General features: G+C 42.5%; 1 protein-coding gene across 3 annotated transcripts in view; it reads right to left on the reverse strand.

Moving 5' to 3' along the window:
• dock1 (dedicator of cytokinesis 1) overlaps positions 1-18,860 on the reverse strand; it is a 212,953-nt gene that overhangs the window by 169,483 nt on the left and 24,610 nt on the right. For all 3 annotated transcript variants that reach the window (XR_009931847.1, XM_062474732.1, XM_062474731.1), the window contains exons 2-6: positions 12,675-12,758; positions 2,337-2,377; positions 1,915-1,970; positions 1,639-1,735; positions 1,109-1,257 (exon numbers count right to left, since the gene is read on the reverse strand). Coding sequence is in view for 2 of the 3 variants with exons in the window: in XM_062474732.1 (XP_062330716.1) it covers positions 1,109-1,257; positions 1,639-1,735; positions 1,915-1,970; positions 2,337-2,377; positions 12,675-12,758 (427 nt within the window). In the remaining variant the exon portion in view is untranslated. The remainder of the gene's footprint in view (positions 1-1,108; positions 1,258-1,638; positions 1,736-1,914; positions 1,971-2,336; positions 2,378-12,674; positions 12,759-18,860) is intronic.

Below are 18,860 nucleotides of genomic sequence, written 5' to 3' on the forward strand. Positions count from 1 at the left end.
AGATAATGAGGGAGGCAGAGAGAGAGAAGGATGGTGGCAATAAGAGAGCGAGGGAGAGAGACGTGTCAGAGACAGACATTAGGTGTTACTTTGTCTTTCACTTTTTTACCCTACAATCTGAGTGATTAAATGGTAGTCATTTGATGGTATTTAACTGAACGCTTTATGGAGGCGTTTAAACTTACTTGTTCATATTTGTCGCACCACAAACTAATGTTGTTTGTCAATCTTATACAGTCACGCTGACAGACACATTTCCACTTCTTCAAAGGACAGACTGACAAACTGCCTGTGTGTTGAATGTATCTGGTTTGTGAAAATGGTCGTACGTATATCCAGTATCTGTATATTTCCGCTAGTGAGTGGATATATATGACTGATATCACCGAAATACTAGTGCCGTAACTAACTCTGGCGGCAGCTGAGAACCTGTCTTTACTAGAACACCATCTGAGCTCTCTCTCTCCCTAGAGCTATAGCTGAGTCTCTCTCTTTCTTCCAACATCCTCCTCTCTCTTTGTCTCTCTCTCCCTAGAGCCCTAGGGCTTCTCTCTCTTCTCCATTCTCACTACAGCCCTTGGTGATCCTCTCTCCCTCTCACACTCTAAGATTCTCTTCCCAATCCACAATTTTTCAGAGGAGGAAATCACAGCAAGGTGTGATCCTCCTAGGGGCTCCGACACCTTCATCACCCTGTGCTCCCCGCCACAATGGTGAGGGGGGGACCTCTCTTTTCCTGGGCTACCACAAACCCAGCATGGGCTCCTTTGGTGGTGCAAAGGGAAGGCTGAGCAAGCTCTATACTATTACTATACTATTATCTACTTTTATCTATCTAGGGGGTCAGACCGCTGAGGGGTTAGGGAATCGGGCTATTAATCATAAGGTTGCCGGTTCGATTCTAGGCCGTGCAAATTGACGTTGTGTCCTTGGGCAAGGCACTTCACCCTACTTGCCTTGGGGGGAATGTCCCTGTACTTACTGTAAGTCACTCTGGATAAGAGTGTCTGCTAAATGACTAAATGTGTTTCAGTGTGTTTATTGGCCGAGCCAAGTCTCGCTTTCTAAGCCGAGCCATCTGGAGGAGGACGGGGAGTTTGTCCCTCACTTGTTTCCATAGTCAATCTTGGAGGTGACTCTCTGCTTCAGCTCGGTAAGCTCGTCCTGGGGGAGGGTGCCCGACAGGATTTGCGATCGCCACTCGATGAGGTCGTAGATCATGTCACGGACGGAGTTGAACATCTCTCTCTTGTCCCCCTGCGGAACCAGGGCACGCACACAGATGATCGAGATCAAAGTCAAGTGACCAAACATTTTCTTTCTACTCTTTTTTCACAGTCATTGTATTTACTATTCCCCATTGTCACATATTCAGTCTTCCTCAAATGGAGCTCAGCACACCAAATAATGAAAACCTTATTCACATACTTTGGAACAGTGGCACCAGCCACAACTGTTAGCCAACTGGGTTAACTAGCATATGTGTGTGTGTGTGTGTGTCAACTAGTATATTTTAGATATTTATGTGAGGTGCATAGAGTGTGTATTCAATAGTGTGTGTACGAGTACAGGTGTGTGAGTGTGTGGGTGAGTGTAGGTGTGTGTAGGTGTGTGCAGCAGGTGTGTGTGTGGACTCACAACGTAGAGGTCCCTCCATATTGAGGCCCACTCTCGCAGGGTGGTGGTGACCTCCTGGACCAGGGGCAGCTCAGTGGGGAGGACAGTCTCCTTTTGCCTGCCAGGGACCGGTCACACACACGTCAAAACATACACACTCCAACAAAAACACCAAAATTCCAACCTTAGATACCCCGGAGTAGGTGACAAACTCAATGTGTCATAAACGACTACAATATAAATACCTTTAGAATCCATAAAGAGTCGAGAGTTATTCATTGGAACAGATGTACTAACCCATTGCCCTCAACTGTGGCCTCCTTTAGGTGAATGAAGCAGGCAGGAAAGATGCCCTGCAGGGGAGAGAGTGAACACATAAGCTGACAGTCCTGGTGAGATTGTGTCTATCAGCTGGGAACTGGTGGGGTATAGGAACAGGAACCCAAACCCAACACAAGATTAATGGGATGAATGGGAACGTGTTAGCATGACCATGCAAAGAAATCTCGCTAGCACTGTTGTTAATGATCTGACAACATATTAAAACTTCATCAGTTGAGCACCAATTAGCAAAACATACACGTTGCACGTCTCGACATTCCACTTCCGTGTTCCGATAGGTCATGCTTACGTCATAACTACGGATACAAATTAGGTACAAATGCGTTTTAGAAAATAACAAATAACATTTAGCCAATGTTCTGCAGGCACCAACTCACTTTCTTGGACTTTCTTCTCAATCTGTGGCCTCGGTACCAGCCTACAGGACAAGGAAGGATAAAGACAGATGACATCAAACGTTCAGGCAGCATTTCCGAAAAAGCTTTTGCATTGCTGTTGTAGAAAATAAGGAGGAGGCATCTTTCTATGGTGAATCATTTTGTTGGGCTAAAGTGCATCAGAGGGTGGTGGGGGGGGGGGGGGTCAGGTGGTCTAGCATGACATTATCAAACACACGCTTACAATAACATCCAATCTAGGGATGCACCGAATCCATTCGGTTTCGGCCGAATATTGGGCTTTTTGACGGGGTTCGGTTTTGGCCGAACCTTTGAATTTTTTTCCTCCGAACCTAAACACTACGCTTGCACTACGCGCGCTAAGCTGGTCGACGTAATGACGTCGCCATTGCTTAGGCTACGGAAATGTGTTTACAGGTGGTAGGCCTGTCGCGATAGTCAATATATTGACTTATTGCACGGTATATGGAAATAAGCGCAATAATTTTTGGTGCCGCGATATATTGCAACTGATCATTTTTATGATTTAAAAAAATGTTTTACATAAAAACGAATGTCACCAACATTTTAGTCGATCCCGCTGCCTCAGTCATCTTGTCTGCTTTCTGTGTCGAAAGCGTAGGCGGGACTAGCGTCTCCACACACACACACAGAGCGGACACCGACAGGTGAAGAGAAGGCGTGAACTCACTGTGTTATAAAGTGTTCTGTTTCGTGACATCTACAGCTAGTTAGGAAGAACAAGTAAAAATTGACTTGGTTTCAAAGCCGCAGTCTTCAGCTCCGGTGTGGAAACATTTTGTCTAAGCCGAATGAGATGAGACCCAATTAACGTGAACGAGCCGGTATGTCGACTTTGTTTAAAAACAGTGGAAACGAAAAGAGGCAACTAACTTAACATCTCACCTAGCAATACATAACTATCCCATCCAGTTTTTCAACCTGTGAACAACAACTGCAGCTGGAGCTGGAAAGGGGTCTTCCATACAGTTCTGTTACAGATGCCTTTTCACGACAGTGCAAATATAAATGTGACAGCGCGAAATGGCGCACACTCACGGATAGCGTAATTCGCTATATAGCCAAAGAGATGCAGCCATTAAACACGGTCGAAAAACCAGCATTTACAAATATTCTGCAAACTTTTGACAAACACAGGGCTGCCAACTCTCACGCATTGGCCGTGAGACACACGCATTTCAACCATTTCACACGCTCTCAAGCCACACCTTGTATATCTCAAGCTGAAAAGGCAACGCCAACCAAGTAGCCCTGTTAACGTTGTAAACAATAAGGGATGATGGAGCGAAGCGACATAGACGTGCGAACAGCCGTGAAAACTCGGGGGGGGGGGGGGGGGTCATTATGTAATAAGTGGCATAAAATGGACTGAAAATTACAATTGACGTGTGTGCAATAATATCGTTTATCGCAATTAATTTTGGTGCAATATATCGCACAAGAAAAAGTAGTTATCGTGACAGCCCTGTGAGACAGGCTGTGAGAAAGTGCAAATGGAACTTGTGAGCAGAAAGAGTGTTGTTTGGCAATACTTTCAATCAAAAGAAGGTGATTCAAGTTGAGCTATATGTTCAATTTGTAATGCCGATTTGGCTCGTGGTAACAAGGACCCCAAAAAATATACAACATTGCTGCTGTTGAAACATTTGCGAATAAAACATCCTAAAAAAATTCAAGAACACGAAAATGCAGTAGACCTACTCAGTCTCCAAAATCCAGAAACTTCAGACCAACAGTGGGCCTCAGATCACCCACGAGTCAAAGCCATTCATGCAGCAATTGGGAAAATGATAGCCATTGAAGCCCTATAGCATAGTGGAAGACACTTGATTCAACAAGCTACTCCATCTGCTTGAGCCACGTTACAAAATACCCTCCAGGCGCTTTTTTGCTGACAAAATCATCCCTGAAATGAGTCCATCACTTCCCGCATACAAACACCCGTTGCCGAAGCACAGCCTTTTGCATTTACATGCAACTTATGGACTTGAGTGTACTTTACACCATAGGGCTGAACGATTTTGGAAAAAATGATAATTGTGATTATTTTTTACCAATATTGCATTTGCGATTATTTGTTTTAGATTTTTATGTTCTGTAATATTCAACAGAGACGGGCGAATAACTGTATAGTATGACCTATACAGTTATAGATACTACTGATCTCCAGTCAGCAACATAACACACAAAGTTCAGAAAAATGAAGGAAAACATTTGGTGAATCAAAGCTAAACGTAGGCTAATAACATGTGCGTTGCACTTTCTTAACTAAAGCTAGCTACCGTTTGAGAAAAAAAAACTTTGGGGGCCGTCGGAAATATTTAGAACTCGCGTATCTAAAGGTTAAATCTTAAAAGAAAAAGAAACACTGTCTGAACATTTCTGATCCAGTCAGTAGCCTAACAGAAACATAATGGCACTGACAGCCATAGTTATCCTACTGTATGTGTATCACCGAGGGGCATCATATATTTCGTGATGAACGCTGTTACTGCTTGAGTAATTTCGTACATGAATATGGAGTTAGGCTTTGAAACATTTCGATCAGTGATCAAGTCGGGTGTTATTTGGCTTATTTGACACACTGGTGTTCAGCATTTTAGCTATGCATCGTACATGGCTTTGTGGAGTTTTTTTGGGGGGCCGAATTAGGTTTGTGTTGTTTCCCCGTGAGCTAGCAACGTTAGCCAGGCAGGTTTTGCACCATACTTGACACTGCGAAGCATCTTTTTTAAAGGCAAAATTGGCAAAGTGTCTGTAGTGTCAGGTTCTGTCGAGCCTGAGGCCATCGTACAGGTCAAGGTAAAGTGTAACGTGCACCAAAGTAAAATCGCAGCCTTTGAGATTACAAAATCTCGTTTTGTCACATTGCGATATAATCGCAAATGCAATTAATCGTTCAGCCCTACTACACAGTCTTACATCAGTGTGACCTCACATTGGATTGATTATGATTTTAAGCGCACACATGCTATTCTTCGATGTGAAGCATTTGATGGAAGGCACACCGTGCATTAAACATTGCAGATGCACTGCAAGAAATTATCAGAGCGTGGGACATACCTGTTAACAAATGTCACCTGGTCTTGAGGGACAATGCTGCAAACATGCGGAAAGCCATGTCCGAGGCAGGGGTTCCAAGTGCTGGCTGTTTTGCGCCTACGCTCCAGTTGTGCAAACACAACAGTATTTTATCACAACAAAGTCTCTCTGACATGATCGCACTGGCCAGGAAAACTGTTGGTCACTTGAGGCACTCTTCAAGTGCTAAATCAAGGCTTTCTGCTCTACAGCAGGAGTTGGGGCTGCCAAATCACCATTTAATCCAGGACGTGTCAACATGATGGAATTCGACATATCTGATGTTCGATCGTTTAACAGAACAAAAACATGCCATAAACATCTACGTGTCCGAGACAGATGGTATGCAACATATTCATGCACAGAGGTGGACTCTGATGGAGGATGTTCTCAAGGTGCTCAGACCCTTTGAGGAGTTGACTAGAGAAATAAGCGCAGAAAATGTGTGTATATCCACTGTCCTGCCAGCTGTGATGATGTTGAAGCGCTATATCCACAACGAAACAGACGGTTATGGAATCAAGCAGAAATCTCTGCAGGATAGGTTTGAGGGAAGCGAGCAGAATAGCCATTTAGTTGTGGCAACAAGTCTGGATCCCAGATACAAGGCAAAATTTTGGGCGAGTGACACAGAACAGTGCCGATCAAAGTTGCTTGTGCAGGACGCTGTATCCCGTTTATCTGAGTCAGATCAAGACTAGAGCCCGACCGATAAAGGACTTTTAAGGCCGATACCGATACAAATATTTGGTGATTTAAAAATCCAATATTCCGATATCGGCCGATATAAAAAAATATTTTAAAAATCCAGAAACGCGTAACAAAACAAACTGATTTCCCTAACCTTTTCATGTTCCTGTTAAATTTGCCTGAAAACGCCTAAACAGCATACCCAAAGTAAATTGGAAGCTGTTCTTGAACCATTTGGAGTACATGCATGTAAATGATCTCTTTTGAAAGCTGACACTCTGAAGTTATGTCCCCTGTTGTCAGGACCCCTGTCAGTCCTTCTAGTGTTGAGTAATAGAAGCTTGAACACAAGGAAAGTGAACATTTCTATTTCCGCCTAGATTTTGTTTTGAAAACAGAGGCCTGAAGAGGCCTAGAGGTGGTAGGTATTATCTGGAAGACTAAATTGGACCACAGGTTGAAGCCTTACCCAATTCAAATCAAAAGTCAAACATAATACCACAATATATTCATATTTGACACATGTTTTTATAAGAATACATCCAGGAATTTTCTAAAAGGGTCTTTTGGAGACTCCAAAATGACCCTTTGTAACCAAGGTCAAGGTCAAATAAAAAGGTATTATTTTTCATAATTGTTATCTCTAATGAAAGGTGGTACTTAGAACTATCATATATAATAGCTAAATCCCTAATTAGTAATACTGAAACACAAAAACTGAAGCATGAACACATTGGAGTGCTTTATCTGATTCCAAGGATTGGCGCACAAAGAACACTGATTCTGTCAACCATATTGCGCAATCGACTTTTATTTTGAAGGCTCTACAGACGCATACAAATGAGGTATTGGCATTTTCAGCTAGCTGTCAGCTACAAGGCTAACGAGCTAATTTCAGAGCCAGTCGAAGCCAGTTCGAGAAATTTGTTTAGAACGAGTGTGGGGGGGGGGGGGCGGGGGGGGGCAGGACGCACAGACCTAGTTGGCTTTAGAGGTCTGTCAACGGGGCATGGAAGCTCCTATTGGGTCGAACAAGGTGTCAATCAAAAGGGGAGGGTTCAACGGACATTTTGATACCTTCATTTTGTAAATACTCCGTTGCTAACCGGAGAAAATAACACTTTTATGTGAACAAGTTGTTTCTTCCGTCGGCTAACTTGCATAATGAAACAAAGGATAATGGCTATTCATGAACGTAAAACATTGTATTTGGACGAATTACTTTACATGGTTAGATACTTTGAACCCTTGGGACTTACGCAGATCAAGTTTTGATGGCATGATTTGCACACCTGGACCTATTTGAACAACTTAGGGTGAGTACAACTTTTTTCTTTGGCATTGTTGAAGGAATGTTCACCGGAAAAAGACGTTGACTTTGCTTGCTATTGCGACTTGATCTTGAATTGCTTTATTTCAATGGAAGCACAAGAATCGTAGCTTTCCAACGATGTATAACATGTGTAGCGTCTAAAAAATATATTTGTTAGAATTTAGTGCGTCGTAACTGAGGGAGGGGGAGGCAGCATTTTTGTCTCGCGGAACAGGGCGTAAACAGGTAGTTATTTGTAGTTTACATTTAGTCACTTTTAGCAGAAGTTCTTATCCAGAGCGAATAAGTACAGGGACATTCCCCGAGGCAAGTAGGGTTAAGTGCCTTCCCAAGGACACAACGACATTTGACATGGCCGGGAATCGAACCAGAAACCTTCTGATTAACAGCCCGATTCCTTAACTGCTCAGCCATCTGACTCCTGTTATTATTTCCTCACTAAAATAATATGTTAATGCAGTTTCTGATAAATAAAATGTAAAAAAAATAACATGAATATTCATTTATCGGCCATTATAAATGCCGTTACCGATAGTTTGGAAAATGCCCAATATCGTCCGATAATATTGGCCCGCCGATATATCGGTCGGGCTCTAATCAAGACGCATCTGCTAGGCCTACTACTACAGCAACTGAACAGCCTGAGGAGAAACAAGGCCTGACAGTTCGCACTAAACAACACTGTTCAGGAATCTGGAGCGGCTGGGACGATCTGTACCACAGCAATACTGAGGCAGTCACATCGGGTGCTGACGTGGAGATAAGCGCTTTTTTCAGCGAGCCTCTGATTCCTCTTAGAGAGGATCCTCTTCAGTGGTGGAAGACAAACCAGCAGCGATTTCCACTGCTGGCAAAAACAGCAAAGATCTACCTCTGTGCGCCACCAACCTCTGTGCCCAGTGAAAGACTTTTCAGTACTGCTGGGGACATTCGTTCCCACACTCGCAACCAGCTGTCACCTCTTAATGCAGAGCGTTTGGTTTTCCTGAAAGGAAACTCTCTCATTTCATGTGAAAGGTTTTAGGTTAATTATGATGCAGGAGAAGTGTGTGTTTAGGCCTACAATTTTTTTATGTAGTTTAAACATTGTTTCTGAATGAAACAACATCCTACTATCCATGTTTATTGAGTAAATGTTCAATAACATTAATTTCAGTTAAGTCACCAAACATATTCTGATAAAAAATAAAACACTTTTCTTTGCATTGTTGCACTTTTATTGAAAGGTTTTGGTTTGTACTTGGGGGTAGCCTACTTTTTTACAGTTAAAATAAAATAAAAGGAAAGATACACTGCTGTGGACGTTGTTTACTTCCAGGGCTCAACGTTAGGGTTGCAAAATTCCGGGAATATTCAAAGTTGGAAACTTTAACAGGAATAAACTGGAAATTTTGGGGTAATTTAACTGTATTTACCTTGTCATAAGCAGACATGCATGCAAACATTTATAATACAACTTTTGTGTGGACATACATACATCCTACTCTCACTGCTGTAAAAAGTTAGTCTACTACTACAATTTTTTTTAACTAAGTTCACAGCTCAAAAAATGTCTTTCAATATTTTGCAAGCTGTAATTGAAATCTCTGTCTGCAATACCGCTCTTGGCCTCTAAGCAATTCGGCGCTCTCACACTTGCCATGCATAGGGCTGAAATGTTCAGACGCAACACTGATGACAAAGACGTTCAAAAACAACAGAACGTTTTACGTTTAGGTTTATGTTTCTGGCAGACAATGTTCCCAACCAGCTGCATTCAGGGTCCAGCTGAGCTAGGCGTGCATAGTCTTGTTCTCAACTACATTGAAGTTCCCTGTTATATGCTTTTGCAAAAAAACTTTGGCAAGTTTTTTTTTTCTTCAAAATTCCCCAAATTCCCGAGCCAAAATTCCCGTGGAAACTTTCCGGAAACTTTCCGGAAATTTACCGGAAACTTTCCGCCCCTTTGCAACCCTACTCAACGTTTACATTTATTGCCACTGGCCCCAGTGGGTTTGAAACTTAGTGGCCCCAAGACCATTTTTACTGGCCCCCCCTTCCAAAAGTTGTAATTTTTCATTGTTACAACAAAACCAAAGACTTATAAGTTATGTTATTCTGTTAAAATGTTTAACCATTTATTAAACACATCCTGGATATAAAAAGAACAAAAATAAGATTACATTTCTAGTGATAAAAAATAAAAAGGTAATAGTCAGCAAAACAATTGACTTTGAACCTCAAACATGACGTGCTCTCTCCCCTGCTGACAGCCATCTCTGCACAATTCTGTCTGGCTGAAACTATGAAACCTCAATGCTAATATATAAAAGATTCCATAGCATTTCATCAGTATGATACTGAGTCCCAAGTCGACACCATTCTTCTGCTGCAGTTCAATAGCCCGGGGGAGCGGGAGAACGAATGGTCCGTCTTAATTACGTGATATGCCGTTGTTATAAGTCGTGCAATAACAAGATGGGCATCTGCATTTAAATTCCTAACCAGCATGGTCAACGGCCCGGAAGATAGATTGTCAACCAGCCGCTTAGCTGTCACGCAAAACTGGTGCTGTCTGCTATTAGCATGGCTGGTCAGGGATTGTTTTCAAAAATTGTCGGTGCCTGTGTAAAAAGATCCACTTTTGTCTGCTTTAGACGGGAACATACGACAGACGACACAGTGCATCTTAGTTACATAAAAAAAAGTCGCTGCCGTTTGAGCTCATAGCTCTCCTTCACTTCATTGTCTCGCGCCAATTGTTAAAAAATGTATTGAGATTTTTTTCTAGTTTTTTTTATGCTTAGTGACAATACAGAAATACAAATAACAGCATACATTATTATTTCTATTTTTTTATAAACACGGAACAAAGAGGAAGGAATGCATTTTCCTTTAATAACTGTGTGGAAAAAAGTCCTTTTTTTATTTTTTTATTTTTGACCAAACGGAGAGAATTAAGAAGAGAGGCCATTTCTAGCTGAAAGACACGGAAGGATGGCCGTCCTTGTAGCCATTTTTGTTTGTGAAGGAAAGATTTGGCTTGCAGAATAAAAAAGTTCACAACAAATTCCAAAGAGTTATTTACAGGGTTCTTATAGTAAAAGAGAAAATCATTTGCAGTAAGGGAATAGGATAACACAAAAAGATAATAATTTAAGTCAGCAATAAACATTTTCGTCTTCTCACACTCAAAAAAAAGATGCAACAATGTTTCATCTGTGTTGTCACAAAAGGAACAAGCAGAGCTTATGTCAGTCTACTTTGCTATATTGACATTCACTGGGAATATTTTATGTAAGATTTTGAAGTGACCCTCCTTTACCTTATTTGTAATACAGTATTTACTCGGTAACAGCCAAGCTTGTTGCCAGTTAATGTCCTGAACCAAAGATTCCCAGTAGAACTTCCCTCTAGGCGTTATCTATTTTCTGAATTGAAAGATCTGGCGAACATGCTTATTATCACACAGAAGAGCCTGTGACTGCACTGCATCAGCATAGTCTACCAGATCAAGCACGAGTCTTACATTGTTTGTTATATGACTATTTTTCATAAAGCCAGACTGTGTTTCTGATATGATATCACCAAGGCCAGTTTTGAGTCGATTTGCATAGACTAAGGCTAATATTTTATAGTCAATCGTTAACAATGATATTGGACGCCAGTTGTCAATACATTGTGCATCTTTACCCGGCTTAGGGATGAGTGAAATAATTCCGTTTCATAATCAGATTTAGATTGAAGATACTTGGACTTCCTGACGGCATACCATACTGTGTCTCGAACTCGCCGTACTGCAAAGAGGATGATGATAGGTCTGTTCTTCCTTTCTTGTTTAGATCCAAGACGTTGAACGATGTCAACTCCTGCATGTAGACTGTCAGAGAAATCAGGTGCCACTTGTCGTAGAATGATATGACTCTCGTTCTCACGTTCTCCCAGTCAGTTTCTTCCAGATCAAGAAGTTTTAAAAAACATTTCCAGCTAAAGCGGCGGGATTCATTCAAGGATGTTTTTAAAGTGCTATTTTCAATTTTCAAATCTTGAATCTTGCTTTGCATTCGGTGCAGTTCCTTCTTGTTTTCACCCACATCAACCACAAGTTGTTTCACCTTAACAGAGAGATTTTCGAGTTCTCTGGAGGTAGCCTGAGTCGTCTTCTCAATCGTGGAGAAGGTTGCATCGTGCTTGACAGAGAGTTCGCGGATAGCAACCATAATGTCCAAAATACTTTCACCATTACTAGCCATATCATGCTTTCCTGCGTCATCACATTTAGTCTTCTTACTCATGGGTTTTTTAGGGGTGACTGGCTCGGTAACTACAGTTACGTTATCGTCAAGTGGTGGACTCGAATCAAACCAAAGTTTAGCATCTTCTTCACCTGAGTCCACAGGAGAATGCATAGCACTGATGCTAGCACTAGCTGCCATTGCCACATCTCTAGGATCCTGCAGCATCGTAGTCTTCTGCTTTCTTTTCCCTTTTCGCTTCAATCTTCTGCCCATACACTCAACTCTGTGTCTTTAATTTAAAAAAAACATTGTGTGTTTTCTCAAAATGATGATTAAATTATTAGTTGTTTTACCACTTCACTTGAACTTTCTCAACAAGCTTGGGTTTACATGTCTACCTGCGACAAAGCCATTTTGGCTCCCCAAAAATGTATTGAGATTAGAGAATTACAATTTGGCAACCACTCGTCACTCAACTCTTGATTGGCCAATGGTGCGCCCCACGATTTGCAAAGTTATTTATGCATTTAGCAGATAGCAAAACATGCAGCAAAACATGCAGGATGTTAAGTTTTACAATGCGATTTTTTTTTCAATCAATGCTTTTCAGTGCCCGATCGGGACAGTGAGTTGCTAGTTTAACTGTCCTGAAGTTACTTTTTACTGGCCCCGGGCCATCGGGCCATCGTTATTGTCGAGCCCTGCATAATGTGTTTACTGTGTTAATGGACTGATGATGGGAGTAGGATTCGGTATTCGGATTCGGCAGAATCTTAACCAGTGGATTCGGCATTCGGCTGAACCCCAAAAATCTGGATTTGGTGCATCCCTAAAATCATATAGAATCATATCCAGTTATTGGAGGCGTGTCATGAACACAGACAAAACCCTGCTTGTCCCTCCAGGTGGTGGTGAGGGGGGACAAGGAGGCACGTCAAGCCTGTCGTCATGGACACCGTGTGTCATCATTCTCACCTTCATAAGTCTCCAGGATGTGTACAGTGTCTCCAATCTGTAAGGACAGCTCCTCCTCACCGCGGGCATCGTAGTTATAAATCGCTAGAGGGAGAGGGGAGAACAGCCAATGAGAGGGGTGTAAATGAACAAGAGCTGAAAGCCAAAAAGGCAACTGCGTGTGCGGATCTGTAACGTGAAGCAAACTTATAATACACACACAATACAAAAAGTTTTAGTTTCTTTTACAAATGCGTTTGGTCACTCTTTCCATGTCTGTGGGTTTTACAAATGTTTACCCAATAAGAAGAATTTAAGAGCTTGTGACACAATCTTGTAACTCCATTGTATCCTCAAACAGTTGTAAAAATCAACTCCCCCTCCCACACACACACACACCCACATATGACCACAGCTGTATATCTGCAACAACAGCCCCTCTCTCAGAGTCAGGCCTTAGTGCTGTTGCTGGACAGTAGCACACTGGTGCTGTCTCCTGCTGTCACTGCTTAACAGCATGTAGCCACACCAGGCATGATGTGACCATTATCCCTGCCACTGGGAACTCTTGTGAGACATGCCACACCACGCACACACACTACTGTCAACGAAAAAGGAGGCAAAGCATGGCGCGACAAGGATGACAGGTTGATAAGTGGCCGTGGTGACAGAAGTGTGTGTATGTGTTTGTGTGAAGGGGGTTGTGAAACAGCTGTGTGTTTCTTGCGGCGGGAAAGCACTCCGGGACCCATTGCTGGAGGTTTACTAAGCAGAAAGAAGGCTTCATTTAAGGTTTTCTCTCTACAGGTTCCCCAGCCGCCCTACCACTGGTTCATCTGGGTCAATCTACTGACCTGTGTGTAACCCCCCCCCCCTCCCTCCCTCCCTCCCCCCACCAACAACCTCAAACTCCCACCCAGAGGAACTTATTCATTTCCAAAGTGCTGCAATGGTGTGGCATGGTGAAAGTTTGTTTATTTTGACAGCCAGTGTTGTCTCGTCTTATCTTGCAGAGTTAATTTGGAAGGCCATATGTGCCAAAACTTGATATTTTGCATTTGTGTGAAGACAACACATTTGGCCGACTTAAGACGACAGCAATTGCTGTCTTAACACGTTCCGAACTTAAGACGTAAAAAATTTGGTGCTACCACTTCGTTGAACCCGCACAAGTTGATCTCCCAACACAAATGGACTGTCCCAAATACTAAATGATAGCTACATAAGAGCCCACATGATCACAACGTAGAAAAAATAAATACAGGGAGGTGTAGCCTAACCTACAATATCTTTTTCTGGGAGAATTGTTACGTTTACTTGCGAGCCGCGCCATTTGTATGGAATGCCGTGTTAGTCAAATTTAAATAAATTAATAAATAGGTAAATAAATAGATAAATAACTATGCTATGAAATAAACCCTGAAATTAAAAAAAGATGTCAATAAATATATAAATATAGCATCATATAATGATATAGCTGAATCAATTTACCTACATCAATAAATAAATACATTTACTTATTTAAAAATGACGTTTTTGTAAAGACAACATTTATTTATTTAATGGGACTTTTATTTCCTAATGCCACATTTATTTATTTTTTGAGACTTTTATTTCCCAACGCCACATATATTTCCTAGCACCACATTTATTTCTGTGCTGTATTTATTTCCAATCCAACATGCAAACGCCTGGGGCGTGGTTATCTTCAGACCAAAGCAGCTGCACAAGATCTAAGGCAGACAGGGACACCTAGATTCGAGAGATTATGGAAGTCATAAGTAGTGTTAGAGATTGGAATGCTGGCCTTACTAGATCAAATTGATCAGCATGGCTTGTCAGGGGATATCATTTTGGCACACATTGTAGCTTTTGTAGAGGTACTTGGGCAGATAAGTGCTCTACAGAACATAGACATTGACCACAAATCTGAAATAGTTTGAGACTTATTGAGCACCTTGTCCGTGTGCAAGACGGCAAGTGTAGAAAGCCACCATGGGGCTAAAAAGAATCTTCCTTTAGGGTTAAGGGTTAAGCGTATTTTGATCGTAGCCTATTGTCTGGGTTCACAGTGACGATCTAAGTATTAATTTGTAAGATGTAGTTTCATAAGGGGCTGTGGCAGGGCCGGAGTGGGGCCACTTTTCAGCCCGGGAGTTTCAGGTCCTAGACCGGCCCTTTTTTTTGTATACCAAACAGGGCCGGATGCAGCCTGCTTTGACTGGGGGTGCAGTGAACCTTTCTGGGGGGTATCATGATTACAGAAAGGGATCGTATAATTTTTTATATTGATACCATTTTTGAGACTGCTTAACGATCCGAGTGTTTATCAGGCACGGAGCCAGAAGTTGTAAACATTCGGAGCTTTGCCCCAACCTAGGACTTATGGGTTTGATGTGATGCAAGATAGTGACTTCTACACTTAATGCGAGCACGCACTGCGCGCGAGCGAACATTTTTGGCCATTATTTGAGCGCAAAATAGTTTTTGAGCTTTATGTTAAATAAACAGGAGGGGAGTCAGGTGGCTGAGCGGTGAGGGAATTGGGCTAGTAATCCGAAGGTTGCCAGTTCGATTCCCGGTCATGCCAACTGATGTGTCCTTGGGCAAGGCACTTCACCCTACTTGCCTCGGGGGAATGTCCCTGTACTTACTGTAAGTCGCTCTGGATAAGAGCGTCTGCTAAATGACTAAATGTAAATGTAAACAGACGTTTTTCAATTGGTAAAACCTTGTCTAGTGATGCCATCACTCCGGCCCTGCTCCCATCCATCCTCCCTGACGCGTATCGTTACGTTAGCGCCGCCCGTCCCAGCTATCGGTATCCGATCTGAGAATATTTTTGGGAAAAGACGGGCTATGGACCCAACCAACTCTATTTGGAAGGGGAGAACTCCCTCACATGGTACAACCCATGCAGAGGCTGAGGTGTCAGAATGCAGAACGTGTGTAGCCTACTTTAAGAGAAGATAGACTAACGTGACAAATGTCAACAACAAAAAAATCCTCGACCGGCCCAAAAGTGAAGCGGCCCACCGGGAACTCTCCCGAATCTCCCGATTACCCACCCTGGCCCTGGGCTGTGGTATCGTGGGAAATGTGGCTATTGCCTCAAGACAACCCCAAATACATGATTAGCCTACACATTCGGTTATTTTCTGGTGTGCCCGCAGTAACCAGTTGTTTTCGATGAACGCATACAAAATGTTGCCTGAATGCCAATAAATTTGTGACTGAAAGCTCCTTTTTGCCATGAGCCTGAATAGCTTGCATTGTATAGCAACAGACCAACAATCATGTGTTTTTGCTCTAGTGCAATCGAATCCCACTTCATGCCAGCTTGCAACTGTTTTATTTTCTTAGCCTACAGCAGCAAATATGAGATGCGACTTGAAAAACCCAAATAATGTTGAATGTTGTGTGAATTTGTGACGAATCTGGTGATAGAGGCCAACAGCAGCTGCTGCTGTTAGGTGAACACACAGCTCACATGCTTACGGAAATCAGGGCGATAACACCGGGTGTCCAGCACCTGACCTGTGCTAAGGGGATAGCTCTACCTGTATGGGGGGTGACAAGTGCCATCACACGGCCGAAAAGTATACAATGTAGACATGCTTTGCCCACAATGTCTGTGTCGTCTCTGCCTTTTTATCATTGGTTCCCAATGGGAGTGATGGCGGCGATCTAGTACGTGTGGGGACTTTGTCTTTGATAGCTGTGACGTAGCGCTGAAGTTAGCTTACTTTTGTAAACATTGCTTTAGCTTGTGTGACGTGTAACTCGTCTGCAAAGCTAACAATCACTGTCACCACTATGTCTTTCTAGGTGGTATCAGAGCCTGTTTAAGGAGAGCCTGCCCACTCCCTATTAAACCCCATTGTACCGAATTGTGTTGCAGTTCCACCAGTTACACTGGGAGTGATCGCGGTTGAGTGCAAAATGAATGGGAGTCTATGGAGCTAAACGGCTAAATGTGTCTCTTTCACCTGATTGTTGTTGAGAAATCTCAGATTTGATTGTAGTTTTTGCATTTTTAACATGGATTATAGGTCAAAATTTGAATAAACGACTTATGTCCTTTCGATTTCATACAGGGTGAGTCGTTGTTGCCCATAACACGCTAGCATTCTGTTAATGAATGCTGATTGGTTAGTGAAGGACCGACTACGACCAGAGATCCCGCTTGATGGCATCCGAAGTGGAATCAGAATCTCAGAGCATTAGCAACATTAGCAACAACATTAGCAAGCCAAAACATTTTCTAGCATGTGTATTGACAGGGTGAGCCTAACCTGTCAGCTGTGTTGTCGATGCCTCAATAGAAAAAAGGAAGTGACCAGAGCTTGCCGTAATGCGGTATCTCAGGCCGTACAATGTGTATGACGTCATTGAAATTTTAAAAGGCTTTGTAGAACAAAAGGCGATTAAAAAAAATCTAAAACCCAGCAGTGTATATTTTTTTTGCCTCCCCTTTCGAATTCAACATTCTAATTACTAGACAAAGAATTATATCCTGAGAAAAGTGGATTTTGAGGGGTATAGCTCCATAGACCTCCATTCATTCTGCACTCGACAGTTAGCGCCCTCATATGGAACTAGAGTGGAACTGCAACCAGTTCCGAACCCGGAAGTTTCCAGAGAGTGGGAGTTCTCCCCATATTAGACATTCTCTGGTGGTATGTTAGCTATAACCGGTCTCAAGTCGGCAACTGTAGGCTAAGTGGCCAGCTAGCTATCAATGGGAAAAATAATAAAAGGACGACATCAGTGTGGCCATTTCAGCTAGTCCGCTAGCTAGTGTTGGGCTGTATTGGCACAGACCTGAACAGCCAAACCCATTTTGTTACTGACTGGTAATTAAAACAAGTTGAGTGGTAGTGGTTTCATTTAATATTGAAGAATTACATAATATCCGGGTTTGGGTATTGTGTACTGTGTTGAATGGGTCTTGGTCTGGACACATCTTGGTTAGTTGCAACTTTTAATTGCCAATATTGACAACACGTTAAGAAACTTGACTTCAATTTGAAGCAGTACATTTACATTTAGTCATTTAGCAGACGCTCTTATCCAGAGAGACTTACAGTAAGTACAGGGACATTCCCCCCGAGGCAAGTAGGGTGAAGTGCCTTGCCCAAGGACACAACGTCATTTTGCACGGCCAGGAATTGAACCAACAACCTTCTGATTAATAGCCCGACTCCCTAACCGCTCAGCCATCTGACTCCCTATAATGGCACTCACAACCATAGTGATCCTACTGTATGTGTATCACTGAGGTAAATCATATCTTTCGTGATGAACGCTGTTACTGCTGAGTAATTCCGTACATGAATATGGAGTTAGTTACATTTTGATCAGTGATCCTGTCGGGTGTTATTTGGCTATTTTTGACACACTGGTGTTCAGCATTTTAGCTATGCATCGTACATGGCTTTGTGGTGTCTTTTAGGGCCAAATTAGGTTGGTGCTGTTGCCCCGTGAGGTAGCAACGTTAGCCAGGCAGGTTTTGCACAATACTTGACACTGCGCAGCATCTTTTTTAATTGGCAAAGTGTCTGTAGTGTCAGGTTCTGTCGAGCCTGAAGCCATCGAACAGGTCATGGTAAAGTGTAACGTGCACCAAAGTAAAATCGCAGCCTTGTTTTGTCACATCGCGATATTATCGCAAATGCAATTAATCGTTCAGCCCTAGTAGGGTTAACGTTAGCGGTTTGTGAAAACTGGATTTAGCATGGGAGTGAATTGTGAATCCCCACAAGAACAGCAATACAAACTTGTCTGTGGTGTCTTGCTAAGTACAGATGGGTGTGCAATGTAGAGAACATGTGTGAGCGGGCATCATTCTACAAGACCGGCTGTCAACTGTGAACCCAGTCCAGTATCAACCAATCAATGACCTCCAGCTTTCCAGGAGAGTTCCTTGAAGTGTAATCAAATCACTTCGACCACCTGCCGTTTCATTTTAGTCTTGGATTTTTGTTGTTGTTCAGTGTTTATTGTTTTATTAAATGTTTTATTTTATCCTGTGAACAATGAGGGGGGCCCTGGCGAATATACCCAAACCCAGTGGGAGACGGAGCGCAGCGGCAACAAAGGCCCAGGGAGTTCCGTGGTAACATGCTGCGATACAAAAAAGGCACAAAGAAAGAAAAAAAAAAGACCACAGCAGGATAAACAAAGCGGAGGGGGGATTAATCTCTG

This window comes from Osmerus eperlanus, chromosome 12, assembly GCF_963692335.1.
Source record: "Osmerus eperlanus chromosome 12, fOsmEpe2.1, whole genome shotgun sequence".
Taxonomy (NCBI): domain Eukaryota; kingdom Metazoa; phylum Chordata; class Actinopteri; order Osmeriformes; family Osmeridae; genus Osmerus; species Osmerus eperlanus.